Source organism: Micropterus salmoides, unplaced genomic scaffold (genome assembly GCF_014851395.1).
Source record: "Micropterus salmoides isolate LMB-PRFRI ecotype aquatic unplaced genomic scaffold, ASM1485139v1 Ms_hic_scaffold_3, whole genome shotgun sequence".
NCBI lineage: Eukaryota > Metazoa > Chordata > Actinopteri > Centrarchiformes > Centrarchidae > Micropterus > Micropterus salmoides.
The window spans coordinates 9,563,678-9,578,468 of record NW_024042261.1 but is presented as its reverse complement, the minus strand read 5'-3'; the positions used below and the strand labels follow the sequence as shown (position 1 = coordinate 9,578,468).

Here is a 14,791-nt window from a genome sequence, read left to right as displayed (position 1 = left end):
AGCCATTGTGAGCCTTTGCCCCGTTAGTGTTATTTGCACTTTACAAATGTCTTTGAAGAAATGACAGCATGTCAAAGGACAACATAAAAGACAGCATTAATTTTAAAGGTGAAAAACAAAACACAACAAACATTATAAAACATCTCTTTCAAAAAGAGAATAGTCTACAATTTAAGATTGGTTAAGACATTAAATTATGATTTTATATTACAGTAATAATGTTAAATATTAATCTGTAAGCATAACTTTGCTAACCCAAAGGCCCCATTCCCAGTTCAAAATCAGGCAATGAATAAAGCTCATTGGATGAATGAAAGATGCAATAATCTGATCTAATCTATAAGTATAAAATAAGATATTGTAAAGACACATAAACAGGCACCAGATGGCCCTAAGACACAACATCATTCACTCGTCCCATATTAATTTCCTTCAAGCTTTTGTTTTTGGTAACATCCTGTCATCTAAAACAAAGCTCACATGCACTCTGTCATGCAAAGCCATGCTGTTTTACTGTGTTCATTTTACTTTCAGTGGAGCGCAGCAAGACACCACCAAAAGTAAAATACATGCAAATGCTGAAGACCACAATGAAATTGGGTATGAGTACATATTTAAGGCCTCCAAACAGCAGAGCTATTTCTGTAGGTAGTAGTAGACATCCTTGTCTGGTCCCCCCCCAAAAAGTAAATAAAACATAAAAGCACAAATTTAGGGTCAGTAGCCCACCAAGTAAAAAATGGAGGCGGAAGTGGCAAAGATGGAGGTATGGAAGAGAGGGAAAACAAATCAATGTTTTTTTTTTGTCGATGAGCAGAGAGCGTACAGACAAGCCTCAAGCATTACGGCAGAAAATAATTATTAAATACACAGTATGTATACATTATCAGCCATGTGAGTGCTTCCTGAATGTGAAACCATGCTGTCATTAAAACATTAATAGACCAAGTTCCAAGTTCAACCACATTGGGTTGGTAGCTGGAGAGATAAGTTAGTGATGATTTGGAGTGGTGCTGGTAAAGGAGGTGCATTTTAAATGGTTAAACTATATCATGAACTGCTCACTATCTGTCAGTTATGGATTTCCTTTAACGGATTTATATCGACTAATCATTCTTTTCACTCAAGCTACTGGCCTGCATTAATCAAGCTCATTCTGCTCATCTGTTTCTGTATACGTTAACTTTAACAGTGTCTGCCTCAGCCCTGAACCATTACCTCATATAGCTGTTGGGTGGCTTCTGTGTCTCTGATAGCACTGGAGGTTAGCTAACATGGAAATCAAAGACAGATTGATGAGAGGGCCCAGAGCAGCTGGTTAGGTAATGAGGTCTCCATTCTTTCAGCCATCCATTTGCTCCCTGTTCCTCGTCTCTCCCTCGCTTCCTGCCCTCTCCATCCGCCCCTACCTTCTCTGGAACGGTTATTAAGAGCTATATTTAGATAAGCAGAAAACCTTGACTCTGAGTGCATCGCTGACTTCTGTTTGTGTGTATTTCCATGTGTCTTTGTAATGTAAGGCCGTAGCTACGGTATGAAAGGAGTGTACATTATGGAGAGAGCTACAGATGCGTCCGCCACTGCCAACAGGCATATCTGCTTGCATAGACTGTACTTTCAACTGGACCATTTAGACTTGCAGTGAAGAGATGTGAAGACCAAGGAAAGAATAAATAATGGAATCAAGAAAAAGCAGAAAATCAAGGCATCTGTCGCCTCAGTCCAATGCTTGTCAATGGGACAGACTTAAGTGTAATTTACAAAGAAATGGTACCATGCAAATTCCAGTTAAACCCAGACCACCTGATCAGTCAGAAATATAATTATTCAAGCTGGAAAAGAAAGACTGAAAAATGTTGTAAAGGCAGTAAAAAATTGTTGAAGAAATGTTTGCTAACGTCCTCTTCAGGCACACTCACATTTTCTCATTTCGTACACTCACACTTACAGTACATGCCTACATTACGCTTATCTCTGCTGAATTTCTCTACCCGAGTGGAAGACTTGTTCAAAAGATAACTTTTCCAGGTCCAAAATTTGATCCCAACTCTAAAGTAGACAAACAAAACAAAGGATGTTAAAAAATCCCTTTTTTAAGATTTCAACCCATTCCCAGTCCCTAGTTGGATTCGACACACTTGCCCGCCCCCCAATCCACATTCACTTTGCTGTGGGTTCCCAAGGGTAAATGGAGAGCAGGGCACAGGTTGAGTTGTGTTCCACTCCCTCTTGGAGTGTCTGGCTTGGTCAGTGCAAGACTCCTGGACAAAGCGCTGGTGGGTCCTTGAAGGAAAGTGGATGGTGGAGAGAAAGAGGAGTAGATGAGGAGAGAAATGAGGAGTTATGAAGAGGCTGGCGTAGCAGTAGAACTCTTTCCAGAATTAAATATTGTTCCTAAGCCCTGAGGATTTTTCCTAGTTTGTGGCTTTGGGGGATTAAATATCTCAATGCCTCCCTCTTCTTTTCTTCTTCCTCCACCTCCTCTACTTTCTCTCACTGGGATTTCTCGTCGGACTCAGAGGGGTGGCGTTCGCGGGGCAACGACATGCTCTTATGGCGATCCCACAGCTTGTGGAGCTCAGTGGCTTCGTTCTCGCTGCTGCTGGTGCCGCTGTCCCGGAAACTGGCCAGAGGAGGACGCACCTTCACACCTTTCACTGTCACGGAGCCCTCGATGGCCTTGCGAAGCTGGAGGGATAAAGACAAGTTAGTTAGAGACGTCTAGGCGCTCATGCACATAACACCCCAATGAAACTATGTTAACCAACCACAATTTATGGCTTTTAAGCTCCCAACCTAAAATGCCTGGACTGAGATGTTTGTGACCCTGGCTTCTAATGACACCTGCAGCACTTTTAAGAGGTCACTGTGGTGAAATCTCAACAGTATATAAACCGATAAATACCACCGTCCTCCATTTCTGTCAATGCGAAATGACATCAATTTTGCATTGTTAAACTTGGATAATTACCTATAGCCTCAAACTGCACAAGTTTTATGTGATTAAAGCATTGTAGAAAAACTTTTGATGGCATTATTTTCTGTATAACTAGACAATCTCAGTGAAAATTGGTGCACTGTATGTGTTGCTTTCAGCCCTTCACAATGGCGTGCACTGCTTTCTGCCATAGCCAGTTTTTTATGCTATTGCTAGGAGTTGCCAGTGTCATCCTAGACATAGTACAGCTTATTTTGTCTTGTTTTAAGATACTGAAACTCAGTTTTTGCAAAGAATTAAAGTGGGTCCCCCATCTATACTATTACTACATACTAATTCTATACAGTATGTAAAACATACTAATCGTCACAGTAATGTTTAAGCAGTTGGTGTTCAAAGAAAATCTCCATACTCAACCATTTTAGACTAACCGTAAATTAAAGTTAATATAATACTTAATACATATGTGCAATCAAACTGCAACTTTAGAATTCCACTGCCAACTAGACTACCACATCAAAATGTCTCGATGTGGTAGAACAGTGTTCATCACTAGGACAATAAAAAACTACATTTACATTTAGCTGATGCTTTTATCCACAGTGACTTACAATTGCTATATATGTTGGACGTTGCACGCCTCTGGAGCAATGAGGGGTTAAGTGTTTTTCTGAGGGACACAATGGTGTCTCACAATGGATTCGAACCTGGGTCTCTCACACCAAAGGCATGTATGTTATCCACTGCCCCATCACCACCGCAAACTGACTGTAAAAATGTATTTATAGTATGCATACTGTCTGGTTTGAGTATTCTACATATTCAAGCCCTGCTCAGAATTAGTATGTAGCTTCAGTTTTAAGAAAACATAAGGTGCCTAAATTGTGCTATTTGTTACAGGGTTTTCTTCACAGTGCCTTATTATGCTGTGCTGCATACAGTTTTGGCATGGGTGGCCCCAGTGGAAATAGAACTGCTAACCCCTGATGCTGTACTGGCCTTGCTCTACAGTGAAAGATCATCTCGGTAGTTTACAATCTAATGCACAGGCACACAAGCCATTTTCTATTTTGAACTGGAATCTCTTTTCCAAAATATAATGGAGGAAAAAAGATCATGGTCAGAGGGCAGTATGCAGTGTAAAGTGAGGTCAGATTGCCTTTGACTTGCTGCTGTTTGCTGAATCATTTCACAGAATAAGGGGAGAGGAAAAATTATCTCTGCCGCTCCCGCACACAGTGGAAATGAAAGTAGGTTAAAAAATTTCAACTCCGGGTCAGACCTGATTCTGCCACAGCACACACACACACACACACACACACACACACACAACTTATTAGAGGAAATCAACAATGTTTAACTGTATAGATCTCTTTTCAGCGGTGTGCCGATGTAATAGCTAAGCTGGAAAGCACTGTTTCCTTGCTAGTTTATATTGACTTTAACTTACTGATATATAAAGAGAACTATAAAGAATACAGCATTGGAGGCAGGGCTCCGTTCATGCCTGTGAAAGCTGCTCAGTGGCGCATGAATCCAAAAAAGTTTGATTTCCAGGTATAAAATTACCCTGCTCTTCCATGTAGCTTCCACATTGTGCTGCCCCACAGGAGCAATCACACTAGCACTTCCTTTAACCCCACCTCCCTCTGCCATGATGGCGGCCAATAGGGCAAGTATGTGAAATTGGCCTCAAAGCATGGCGCACTTCCTGGGGGCCTCATTTAACAGTGCGTGGGTTCACGTGCCAAAATGCATATGTTCAGTTCACCAAAAACATTAGCATGTTCAATCAACGGCACTCTTTAAGCGTGGTCATGCACAACAGTGTGGACGCACTGCCTGTATGCGCCATCAGACTCTCAATTTTATTTGCGGAACACTGCGACCGTTACGTACGTCTTAGGTGCATTTCCATCTGTACTTTCATGCAGTCAAGCACTATCCGATTGTAATCCAACCAAAAAAGCATTTTAATGCCAGGTGTAACTCGTTTTTACACTCTCTCAGTTATAACATTATGTTATGTGATTTAATGTTTTTGTTTTTTTATTGAAAAAGGAAAACATGAGTATCTTGTATTCTTAATATAGTTTATAGTTTATTTGGCATATACAAAATTGTTATCCATACTTTTTAAAATAAAAAGAAATATCTTCAATCCCCTCAAAACATTGGAGCTGCATGAAAGTTTATTGCAATTTTCTACAATCTCTTTCATCCAATCTCTCTCTGATCCCTGTGTAAGACAGTATTATTGAATTTTCTGTTTGTCATTTGGCTGATAGGGTGAAGGATTTGGGTGCTACACATCATGTGGCAGCATTAATAGTGTCTGCATGCTGTAGTGTGGAAATAATGCACTATAATCAGGCACACAAACATCCTTGCGCTTTTTCTCTTCCATATAGACCAGCGAGCCTGTGATATAACAGAATGTCTGTGTGACAGACAGGCAGACTGGGAGAGGCTGGGCTTTATCTGCCTTGGCTGGGTTTTTGTCTGCTGGTGGAACACAGAACAAAAAAGCCTAAATGTCAGGGACAGGCAAGCAGCGTTGCACTTAGCAACAATCCTCTCACCACTTACTGGCCGTTTCACAAAGAGTGAGGGGTTTTCAGTTGTTTGTGAGGCAGGAGAGATGGAACGAGGGGGGGGGGGGCAGAGACAATAGATAGAGACAGCAATATTAAGCAGCCTTTTGTCTGTCACAGTACGTAACAGGCAGAGGGAGGAAGAATCATTAATGTTGAAATGCTGAAATGTCTCTTTGTGTGTGCGTACAATACGCTGACAGCACTCCTGATGATAATGACATTGATTTGACAGTTATAAAAGCAGTGAAAATGCTGCCTGTGTAAATAATGACAGTCAGCACTTTCCCAGGTTCTTTCAAGGTTCTTACCTCTTTGAGGGAAACCACCCCGATGAGGCGTCCAATGCTGGTGACATAGGCATGGTCAAGGCCCAGCAGGGAGAAGATGGTGTGGGTCTGCAGGAAAAAAGCAGAGGTAGTAGGAAACAATCAGTGAAACACTAAAAACAGTGCAAACCAGAGACAATACTGCACTGGGTTCCTACTTTCAACAGAAATTCAAGCTCAGTTAGGGAAATGCACCACTGACTTCAATTATCCAACACTGACAACTTCATTCACAATGGATTCATTCAACTAGTCAAATGTACAGCTAAATGGGATACAATTAGATTAAAGTACCAAATAATCAAGGCAAAATATAGAAGAAGGTTTAACAGAATAGGAATCTAAACACAAATACAGGGAGTGGGATAAAAAGTACCGGTGATAACATGGACACTGTACTATCTTGCTTTCCTGTGACTATGGCTTGCTATGTGCACATTAGCTAGTTGTCTTAAATTGTTTTTTCAGCTTCCAAAAAAGATGCAACATTCAGTTCACTGTTTAGTGTTGGTTAGTTTTGATAAAATAAAAAGGCAAGCATGGTGTGAAGTAATTGTGCTGTAATTGTGTTTTAATTATAATAGCAGTATTTCAGGAAAGTTCGATAAATATTGTGATAACACCGATTGCCACTATATTGTTGTCCACAATGAACCGGCACATCTCTCACTTCATGTTGCCAATGTTTTAGCATTTTACTGATGACCAGGCTGAAAACTGTGTTATTAATTTGTAATTGCATGTTTTTATATGTTTAGCAGGGATGTGTATGGAACTACCTGCAGACAGACAGAGTCTCTACTAACGGTAATGACCACACATTAACCTGTGACAGCTGTGAATGCAGACAAACGCAGGTTGAAGATGTTAAAGCGCTGTGAGTCTCTTGTATAAAAGAGGGATAAATGTCAAGACCAGCTTCTAAAAATAGTGTTGAAGTCAATTTTATCATTTACATCAGTTAAGTTACAGGCTTTAAATGATCAAATCCACATTTTATTTCTTGTTAAATGAACTTTTGAGTGAACCTTTACTAATGTGTGTAATGTGCTCAATATCCAACCTTTTAAAAAACAATATGATACATTTTTATGCAGTCCAAATAACAAAAACAACAGCACTAAAATGTTCTGTGAATAATGAAGTTGTCATTATGTTCTATTAGTGTCATACATACAGTGGTGTGAAAAAGTGTTTGCCCCCTTCCTGATTTCTAATTTTTTTGCATGCTTGTCACACTGAAATGTTGCAGGTCAAACTAATTGAAATATTAGACACAAGGAAAGACAAAATGCAAAGTCCAAAGACTTTGGAGTGGTCAAATTCCTGACCTGAATCTGATTGAGATGTTGTGGTGTGACCTTAAAAAAGTGGTTAAGGCTCAAAAACCCTCCAATGTGGCTGAATTACAACAATTCTGCAAAGATGAGTGGGCCAAAATTCCTCCACAGCGCTGTAAAAGACTCATTGCCAGTTATCGTTAACGCATGATTGCAGTTGTTGCTGCTAAGGGCGACCCAACCAGTTATTATGTTTAGGGTGCAATCACTTTTTCACACAGGGCCATGTAGGTTTGGATTTTTTTCCCCCTTAATAATAAAAACCTTCATTTAAAAACTGCATTTTGTGTTTACTGGTTTTATCTTTGTCATGACAAACATGCAAAAGAAAAGAAAGAAAAAGAAATCATCAAGGGGGCAAACACTTTTTCACACGACTATATAATTATTCCTACATTTCTACTTTGTTTTAATTTAGTTGAAAATGTAGGTTTCTATGACCCTATTATATTCTCTGCTCTCTTGGTACTCTATTTGCTGATACAATAACTCAATTTCCCCATTTGATTTACCCCATACTCCCTACTAGAGTTACCTTGGTGGAGTGTGGCTCTAAAAGCAAAAAGAGCAAGAGGTCAGAAACTTCAGTGGGGATCACAAAGGTTGCAGGACTGATGCCAAGTGGACTTTTTGTTCTAGACCCTTTTAGTGTTTAGTGTTTTAAGGGGACTTTCTGCTTAGCCAGAATGGCCATCTGGGACATCTGAAATTGATCCCACTGTGCCAAGCAAACGGAAGCTGTGCCAAGAAAGAGATTGTCATGTGTTTTTAGGCCAGAGTCAGTCGTAATATAATCTGTCACAGGAGGAGGATATAGTAGCTTCTCTGGAAGCAGAGTGAGCTCACCTCTAATTCAGCCGATTCACATTTATTTAAACTATAATTCACTGATTAAAAGGTGCTGCATTTTAGAATTAAGTGATCATCAGCACAGTAAGGTCAGACATTAGAAACTCTAGACAAAAACCAGCTAGATCAGCAGACCCCACCTTCAGCATAGCATTTTGCACAAAATTTTGGGGTCTTTGGCACAATGGAATAAGGATTGTTGGAAATGTGGTCCTACTTTGGAGAAGCATGGCCAGTACCAGAGGCTACAAATAATTGTATTTCCCAAAAATATCAATCTATTTCTTAAAAAAAGAAAATTAATTCAACAGCAATTTGTCTTCCCTGAAGAAATGTTGATGGCACACTGAGAAATCCACAACACGTGATGTCAACATTTTATTATTTCAGCTACTTTAATGAAGAAAACTGTTGGGTTTTGAGCATTATGCTGAGTGTCTGGGACATTGTTTTTAACAAGACAAGTTGTTGGTAAATGTTTAAATGAAAATGTCCACTGCTTTGTCACTTGAGTCCTCTTGAGTGTACTTGAAAGGCAAAACACCAAAGACTATCTTGGACAATCTATGACAATCTAAGGAGCATTCAAGCTGTTCTGGAGGCTCCTATTGGACCAAACCCTTACTAAGACACTTGGTTTTACAATTTGTTGCCCAGCTGTATGTTTTTTGTAATTATAATATATGCAGTAGCTTCATGAATTCTTTTCATTCATGAAAATGTACAAAATGATGGAAATGTGGGTTGCTTTGAGTCCTGTTAGCCACTACCTCAAATGAACTGACATCGGCCTAGGGCCAAAACCCAGACCAAAGCAACTGTGAAAAGTTATTGTCATGTAAATATTCCAAGACACAGATTTGTCGTTACAAAGGAGCCCACAGACAAACACAGAATAACAGCAACAGTAAACAGGATGGGATAAATGGTAGCCAGTTCCAGAAAGGCTGAGTAAGAGAGCAGGGCAAGATGTGGAGAATAACTTCACGCATGCACACACACACACACACACACACACACACGCACACACACCTGTATAAATTACAGTGGCAGTGGGAGGTGTTTAATATGCTGAAGGAGATTGTGCGTGGTATTGGGTTTTGGAAGTGTGCAGCAGAGGGAGGGGAGGCGAGATGGATTGGTGCAGGATCCCTCTCTTAAATGTTTAAAGAGTATTCACACAGAGCCTAGAGGATGAGAAAGAGAGGGAGGGAGGGAGGAAGGGAGGGGGAGAGAGAGAGAAAGAGCAAGCACAAACACACGGGTTGTGCTTGTATGCTTGGTACGAAGTGAGAGTTTCAACAGTGAACTGTGTGTGTGTCAGCCTCTTTCAGAGTGTGCAACTGTGCCGCAGTAAGAAAGCTAAATCAACACAAGCTCTAAAAACATAAAGCTTCCTTCTTTACACTGTGCTTTCACCTTCACTCAGTGGGGGGGGGCTAAGAGCTTGAGTGTGTGTGTTAATCTGGGTTGTTTGCGTGCTCCTCTAGTGTCACTACACACCCAAGGATATCTGGAATATCTGAACTTGTGGCAGTTCACTTTGTTCACTAGTGCTTCTGTCCGTGTAGGGGAATCGAGATGGCCTCACACCAATACTTACATGACATTGTGTAATAGAAAACCTTGATATGAAGAGATATGAAGATGCTGAAGATGTTATTAATACATTTCCCAGTCACAGGATCTTTTGTTAACTTTTCACCACATCCTCTTTTACCCACAGGATTATTAGCACTATAACATATAACTTTCATGTTGGTAGTATGAAAAAAGGTAAAAATATTTGGGTACAATGCATAAGAGAGTTTACAACTGAAACCTTAACAACTGGGTGTTTTCCAAAATTCAAAACAGTCTGGCAGTCCAACAATTTGAGAAAACCTAGAAAAGTCTAAGTCAAAAATAGCTGAAGGTTTAAAAAATAAGGTTATCCACTTGTTTAAACTGCATGTAAAAACACTACAGTTCTCAATACGTCCAGGAAAGTGGAACACATCACTCTAGTTCTCAGATCTTTACACTGGCTCCCTGTGTAGCAAAGAGCAAAGGTACATCTCTGATCTGCTGCTACACTATGAACCATCCAGACCTCTGGGGCCATCAGGGACGGGTCTGCTTACTGTGAACATGGAGAACCAACTTTCAGTCTATATGCACCACATATCTGGAACAAACTTTAGGTTTTGCTCCATGTTTTTTTTTAGTAACGGCTTTAAACCTTTGTCCACCACTGCCTTTTCCTAAATATAATTTGGAGATTTTTACTTGCTGCTTTATGTGTTTAGTTAATTTTTTTCTTATTTGTATCTTCTATTTTATTTTACTATTTTCAAATCCTATATGCCTCCTTATATCAAACGTATTTTCTTAGTATTAGTTCTTAGTATTATAATATTGTCTTAATGCCTTTTTATTTGTTACGGATAGTACTTGTTGTTGAGAGGTGCTTTACAAATAAACTGGCCTGGTGAAGCACTTCTTCCCATAATTAAAGAATTATCAGTGTGAATAAACTGAAAAACAGTACTAAAGACAGATACCTAGTGTCAAGGATACATATTTGTGGTTGAGCAGCAGCTGTATTTACAATACAGACCTTATGGAGCGATGTGCGCTCCACCAGCTGGAACGGAGCGGGGTCGATCTTGCAGTTGTTGAAGTTGACCTGCTCATCAAGCTGCATCTCCTCCCACTCTGTAATCTGCAAAACAAGCAGAGAAGAGTTCAGGGATGGGAGAGAAACATTACTGAGGAAGAACAGCCAGTGTAGTAGTGATCAATAAATAAAAATTAATTAATACACAGGCAATCAAATAAACAACATTTTACACAATTATACCAGAGGTAGATGATAGACAGGACTTTAATCTTGAATAAAAAGGTTGACTCTCTCTCTCTTTGTTGGCAGTATATTTATTTTTTGTCTGACTATAAAACTTGGGAGTACTGCATGCCTATTAGATCCTGTTAACAGACGATGTCTTTATGCCTGGTGCCAGTCACTAATCAGAAGCAAAGGCATCAAATCATCCAACCCCACCTCCTGACAAATCACCCTGCCTCCCTCCCTCCCTCTGATAGACAATCAAAGGACCAGGCACCGCGCTGAATGACTCTATAAATCATACAAAGCCTACAACAACGGATGGTGAGGAAGGTGAATAGTGAACGAGGAAGGGAGACATAGCGAGAAGTGACGACATGGCAGACATATGAGAGGTGAACGACGAGGGATCCCGAGAGAAAAAAAGAAGCGATAGAGGGAGAAAGTGTGAGGAATGTGAGGCTGACAGAGAGGAAATGAGAGGTGCTGTTGATGGATGAATTATGAATGATATCATATCCAAAAATATAAGACTCCAGGGTAATCGGCCCGTCTGGGGATATTAAGGAATTTGAAAAGCCAGGTCTGCCATGGTGCGGTGTCATTAAGTGCAAGATGAGTTTTAAGTACGAGAAATATAGGTTTTTGAAGACTGATACAAATACCAAGAATCCAATGCATTTGTTAGCTGAGATAAAGGAAAGGCCTGGTCATAATCTATGTTTTTCTAATTGTCAAAACAAAACCAACAATTACTGTAGGTGATCCCACTAACGAGTACTGTCTGTGCAGCCAAAGCCTGATATATTAAGATAAACTGATGAATTAAATTAAATTAAAGAACCACATCTGTATAAGCTGTTTACTCATTGTCTGAAAGGCAGTCTCTGATAGCTTCTGATCCCTTGCTGCTGTACTGTAATTGGTTGTAAGGTGTGTGTGTGTGTGTGTATTTATACTCAGTGGGATAAGTACCAATGGTGCAACAGATGCAATGCGTGGGCCCAGCTGATTTCAAGGGCCCATGAGGGACAGCAACACTTGCTGGATTGTGATTCATTCATTCATTCATTCATTCATCCTGTGTTGGCATAATGAGTTGCTGTGCTTTTCTTGATTGCTATTTGTTCTGTGGTTATACTATTTCATCTACTTTGTGTTGATTTGTTATTGTAGGCTGGCTAAAGCTATTTCTGTTGTTTGATAGTCAGAGACAGCAGGTTTGAGTCAAAGCAGGCAGTAAGTTTTGCATTTGGCACTTGGGTTGCTGTCCGTGGTGCTGATCAAAGGCTGCATGTCTGCAATTGCATGGAGTTGTTGTGTGTTTGTACACCTGTGTGTACACAAGCATGTTTTTTCTGGCCGAGGGGCACAACAAATATATTTGCACTGGGGCCGATCACAACTATGTTACACTGGTGTATATACTGTATCTGTTATGTGACTGGCTGTCTTACCTCTCTAATAGTCATGTCATCCTCCACATCTCCGTCGTCCTGTAGACAAAAAGCGACAGACGAGCAATCAGTAAAAACAAGGATATTCAGTGTACACACTAAACAGTAAAATTAAGAAACCAAACGGGTACAACGCAAATGCACAAGCAGTGATGGAATGGTAAACAAAGGGCAGATAAACAGTGGTGTCCAGTTGGTTATTTTCTCAAGAACTATGTATTTGTACTTTTCAACTGCGCTCCCAGCACTACATCTGTGCACAGAAGGTAAAATGACATACTGAAAAAAACATAATCACCCATGCATCACATCGTAAGTGTTATACAGTGCCGCCGTCTTGAGACAGATGGACAGAAATGGAATAAGTGACTAAAGGAGCGACTACAGTACATTTAATGAGTGCGGGGGATGTGATGCATGAGATGTCAGTGCTGATGATCATTATAATGATGGATCTGTGGCGCGCTCAGAGCTCACGGCTTAAACCTGACAGGCCGACGCTGCCAATACTCTGTTTGACAAGCTGGAATCAAACTAGCAACCCTGTGCTTTGCAGTGAAGCACTGAGAATACTGTAGCAGGCTGGGTGATGGAAATATACAAGTGAGTATGAGAATGTTACCGCAGGGCGTGTATGCTACTCTGTGTGTGTGTGATAGGTGATGAAATACGATTTCAAAGTGTTTAGTCATGTGCTTAAGTACAGGTATTTACTTTCTTAGGATTGAATGCAGGAGAATGTGTGTATGTGTGTCAGAGAGAGAGAGCAAGGCAGAGTGAGTGTGACCCAGGGGTTGATGGGAGCTCTGAGCTCATTTATTCTCATCGTTGCGGTGGCCGACCTGTCGGTAACCCTAGCAACTGTTGCTGTAGGGTAGAAAGAGGTGCCCTATTGTAGCATTATGCAAGCAGAGGCCAGACCTGCCTGGAGTTGATGAGACAAAACAAACACACACTCAAACACTTCATCTCTGCAGTCTTACTGATCATTCTGCTTGTCACAAGGGCACTGTGAATGTCAGCAACACACACTGTTGTTCCAGGGGTAAAATGTAAACTACAGAAAAATGGGGAGATCAAATGACTTTGGTGTGTGTGTGTTTGCAGAAGACAGTTTTTTTGAGAGACAGACAGAGAGATAGGTTGGACTGTGCATGCAAAATAGGTGCTTTCAGAAAGATTAGCTGCTCTATTAAGAGAGCAAATCTTTGCTTCTGGATACATGAGTTAGGCAGAACTGTGTGTGTGTGTGTGTATGTTAGGGAAGCAGGAAAGTAAACTTCATGCATGCTACTGACAGCGAAATCTGAGGAACTGTGTGGGTATATTCAAATGAGATTTGAATGAGTGTGTGTGTGCAGAGGCATGTGAGAGGCAGAGACTCCAGAGTGCTGACAACAGGCTGATGAAGCTGTATTGCTTGCTACGCTGTTTCTGTGACCAGACAAAGATTAGAAAGGTCCGTTGCTCTTCCTTTCACTCCCTCCTTCCTCCTGCAGCGATCCATCTTTACTTCCATCCATCCATCGACCCGATCACCCAATCAGTGGCAAGCATCCAAGTCCAGGTCAGCGGGGAAAACACACAATCTACCAAACTGCTGTATCATATGCACACACACATGCACACACTATAGGGTTATGTAGTCTGCTAAAGTCAATAATGTAGAGAGGTTTATGATTGTTGAGATGTGAATAAAAAGCAGCCTCCCCTGCAGGACTCCTTTATTTAGACTACAGATAGAAGATAGAAGCGGTGGTGGTTAAGTCTCACTTTCAGTTTTTGCTGAAGGGAAGGCTTTGTCCTCCATTCTAAAGCCAAAATCGGCCTCTGGTTTAAAGTGTCGGTTCATCCAAATCACACAAAAAAACCTAGTGGTATCCAGTCATGCAGAAAGTTTAGATTTTATGGGGCCAAGTTTTATCAGAAATCTTCAAAAAGAGCTAAATGCTAACATCAGCATGCTAACAAAGGGTGACCATACGTCATCTTTTTCCTGGACTTGTCCTCTTTTTGGGACCTAAGAAACGAGTTTGGCCAGAATTTCAAAATTGTCCAAAATGTCCTGGATTCTGCTTTTGCTTTCTACAGTCGGCATTCACTGTGTACACTGTTTTGACCAGTACCGGCACTATTACAGTTTTGGCGGACACTTTTTCTTGCTACAGGCACTGCTCACAAGCTGCCGCTACTCTTCTCTGCCCTCTCCACCAGCTGACACGGAGAAGGGTACTTGGTCATAAAACATAATATTGGACAAATAGACGTTTTGACCTGATGATAGCAATAGATTACAGGTCAGGGGATCAAAGTTTATACAATGAATCCACTGGGGACCATGAATATAATAGTTTTTGAAATAAAGAAAAGCCAGGTCATCACCAAAGTCATTCGGATACATCCATGAATATATGTAGCAAATTTCATGTTAATGGGCCTCATTCACTAATACCGTAA

At 40.6% G+C, this 14,791-nt stretch overlaps 1 protein-coding gene across 2 annotated transcripts in view; it reads right to left on the bottom strand.

Annotated features, from left to right (window-relative positions):
- Nucleotides 1-326: 326 nt before the first annotated feature.
- Nucleotides 327-14,791, bottom strand: part of clcn2c (chloride channel 2c) — a 174,517-nt gene continuing 160,052 nt past the window's right edge. For both annotated transcript variants that reach the window (XM_038693408.1, XM_038693409.1), the window contains 4 exons: nucleotides 12,335-12,373; nucleotides 10,650-10,754; nucleotides 5,844-5,930; nucleotides 327-2,688 (listed from right to left, as the gene is read on the bottom strand). In XM_038693408.1, the coding sequence (XP_038549336.1) occupies nucleotides 2,494-2,688; nucleotides 5,844-5,930; nucleotides 10,650-10,754; nucleotides 12,335-12,373 (426 nt within the window). In that variant the 3' untranslated portion in view covers nucleotides 327-2,493. The remainder of the gene's footprint in view (nucleotides 2,689-5,843; nucleotides 5,931-10,649; nucleotides 10,755-12,334; nucleotides 12,374-14,791) is intronic.